We start from the raw sequence: 3,320 nt of genomic DNA, 5'->3' as shown, positions 1-3,320 counted from the left end.
TCCAAGTCAAACATCGCTTATTAATGAATAGTTTAGAGATGATTGGTCGGGCAGCAGAGAGTTAGAGTAACTCTGATACCATAGGAACAACTGAACTGTATAGTTGAACAAGTCTCTTTTTTGTTAATCATAAAATTATTTAATGGGTTCATATAGCTAATACATGTTTAATTTCAATTTTCAGCATTAGTGGAGCTCTATTCATTTTTGTAGGTCTTGTATGCCCTCTAGGGTTATACCCTTGGGTCATGTGGTCGTGTTCGCCAGCCCAAGTATTAGGTTTTTGTTTTTGGTAAAAAATAGGAGGGTGGAGGGACAAACCCACCCGCATAGCAGCTCCCACTGAGCCCTCTTTCCACCAAGAAATGTTCGATGCGGGTCGCAAGTTTTCGCATGCCCTCCCCGACCCGTAGGTTGCCTCACATGTAAGTACGTCACCCCAGTGCCACCTCGATACCGGCGGATTAGATAGCGACTCTACCGGACAAACCAGGCAGGGGGCATCCAGTCCTTACATTTAATTGATGCCCATGCGTTTCGAACCTGGGTCACTCCTATGGAATCTTAGCTCTGTTCCAACCATGCTACCATCTTGGTGCCCGGCCCAAGTATTAGGTTTGGAGCATGATAAAAAAGAGATACATGGTGATATCCATCATTATCAATGCTGTGAAAACTCCCACCATATCGATCATCTTTATTGGTGCCATGCGTAGAAGTTTTATTCTAAAATTTTAATTTTTCCCCTATTGCGGGCTGCAGAATGCTTGGAGTACACCCTTCCACACATCCACATCCGTTTCATCCCACCACGTTGTGGCTTCCTGCCGTCCAACAAAAGAAAAAGGAAAAGGAAAAGGAAAAGGAAAGCTCCCACTCCCATCATCTTCCTGCTGAACCAGACACTACATGGGAGGAGCCATTCCTTTAATTCATCGGCACGCAACACCGAAGCCAACCATCCAAGAGCAGTCCAAAATGGCCGGAGCCCGGCGCTGGCTCGGCGCTGTCCGCCGCACCATTGTCCGATCCTCCTGCAAAACTCTCGACGTTCTCGAAGTCCGCGGTGGCAACGGCGCCGCGGCCATCATCAGCCCTACGGCAGCCGAGGATGTCACGACCGGAGAAACGGAATACTCAAGAGACGAGGTTGAAATGCAGTACATGGAAGCGTTCTCGCGGGAGGAGCTGGCGGCGGTTACGATCCAAGCCTACTTCCGAGGTCATTTGGTATGTTTCTATGTCTCGAGTTTTTGTTGGTTTCAGTCTAATGATAAAGTAGTGTTTAAGGGAATATTATGGGACTAAATGGAAGTTGGGGAAATTGATGAAGGCGAGGAGGGCGTTCCGGGCGCTGAGGAGCCTCGTGAGGCTGCAGGCGGTGGTGCGGGGGGTGTGCGTGCGGCGGCAGACGCGGGTGGCGATCCACTGCATGCAGGCGATGGTGCGGTTGCAGGTCAGGGTGCGAGCGCGGCAGCTTCTTGGTACACAGAGAGAGGCACAACTTTCCTGATGAACTTGTGTGAAACTATGGAGAGAGATAGAGATCCTGGTGTTTTCATGAGAGACTTCGGCATTTGATTCTATAATGTGCTAAGTGTGTTGTTTCTTGTAGTCCTTGGAAACCTATAAAACCTTGTTTTTTCAGAAAAAAACCTATAAAACAGTTATATATCTCACAAGTTCTTTTGTTCCTCTAAACCATGTTCATGATTGGGGGGGAGGGGAACAGGCCTAGGGCCCTTGGGCTTGTATTAGGTTGGCCGGGTTAGGGGAGGGCCAACAAAGACCAAATCAGGCCATTCATACCCCTACTTGCTAGACATTTTGATGGATCAATGCAGCAGTCGACCTCTAATCACGAATCAAGATGCACAAGATGTATGTTCATGTGCAAATTATGGATCGATCGATCGTGAACGTGTAATGTTATCTACGTATCACACATCAATTTGCATATATAAGATGCACTATATGTGTGCTTAATTTGTGCATGGATATTTAATCTGCATTCGTGCATTAGAGGACGCAAGTTGTCTAATGGGAGTGAAAACTACTCTACATCCTCCATTTTATTTAGCCATTTTTTTTTAAAAAAAAAAATCTTCTCTTGTTCTTATATCAGAATCTTAAGGAGATAACATGATGAAGATCCATCAAGTAATATCTTGGCATTAGAACACAAGCAAGATACAAGTAGGCAACCGTGGTAGTTGCACAACCTTTGCCATCAACCTAACTTGCACGAGATCCTATAATTTGGGTATGCGCACATTATTATTAGTTTCACAAGTCTAGGCTTTGTGATTTCATACAAAGATTGGTTGGTTTTAAAGGAAAAGAGAGTTTCAACTAGATTTGTTTGGATTATTAGAAATCTAGAAAGCACATTTTGTATTAGGGTACTAGGGGTTATCCTCGAATTGGAGGGTTATCCTACCAATTATCTCAAAACGTCACAAAATAGCCTCATTGGAATAAGGCCACTTATTTACATAATTTTATTCTGCCAAAATGGTAGAATACAATTATTTCATGGAATAAGAGGAATATAAGTGGGACTATAAACTTCAGTTGTCAACAGTTCCTTGTTGAGCAATATAGCGCTGAACCTCGTTCATTTATGTTCAATAAAAATATTATACAGTAAGTCATTGCAATCCCACCACCGAGCTCTCTTTGCCATATTTAAGGGGTTCGATACCAGGGCTCGGCCTCTCGCTTACGGCCTCCTATATCCCGGGATATTCCTTGTGAGCTTCATCAAAAGCGAATGAAAGAAAATCGCTTGTAATCACAATATTATTTCAAATGTTGGAAGGGGTCACTAAATAACATCAAAGTCCTCGTGTAAATCACCATTTCCTGAACACAACGAAAGGATTGGGAAGATGCAGGAGATGGATGGTGGAATGCAACTAAGTGTACAAAAAGTTTCAATTAGGCCGGTTCAATGGCAGCCCAAAGTAGAATTCTAGTTCTGCATCCCAATTTGTTAAGCTGTTGGAATTGCTCGATGAGGTTCCGGCATACATATGGTGTTTAGCTAGGTAATTATTGCAGGCAAGAAGTACAAATTTATTTATTTATTTATTTATTTATTTTGGGTCAAAACGGCATTTTATTTTCAATAAATCAAGATTGAGGACATCCTGCCAGGACGAAGAAAAGTAAATAATGCAACAGTGGGGAACACCTACTAGACTTGTCCAGATGATGTTCCCAGAGTGACGAGCCACGTATGAGGAGACTCAGTCTGCAACTCTGTTCATCTCACGATATACATGACCAATTTGGACAGCTAACATCTTCTGAACCAA

The 3,320-nt window shown here is 43.5% G+C and overlaps 1 protein-coding gene across 1 annotated transcript; it reads left to right on the top strand.

The window, feature by feature from the left end:
• The first annotated feature begins 978 nt into the window (after window positions 1-978).
• LOC103708690 (protein IQ-DOMAIN 11) lies at window positions 979-1,513 on the top strand. Its single transcript, XM_008793740.5, has 2 exons — window positions 979-1,230; window positions 1,334-1,513. Exons 1-2 carry the CDS (start codon window positions 979-981, stop codon window positions 1,511-1,513), a joined length of 432 nt encoding a protein of 143 aa, XP_008791962.4.
• Window positions 1,514-3,320: the final 1,807 nt, after the last annotated feature.

This window comes from Phoenix dactylifera, chromosome 3, assembly GCF_051530095.1.
Source record: "Phoenix dactylifera cultivar Ajwa chromosome 3, Ajwa_hap1_PhDact_Kaust_v1.1, whole genome shotgun sequence".
In the NCBI taxonomy this organism is placed as follows: domain Eukaryota; kingdom Viridiplantae; phylum Streptophyta; class Magnoliopsida; order Arecales; family Arecaceae; genus Phoenix; species Phoenix dactylifera.
This window is presented reverse-complemented; position numbering and strand designations above follow the sequence as displayed.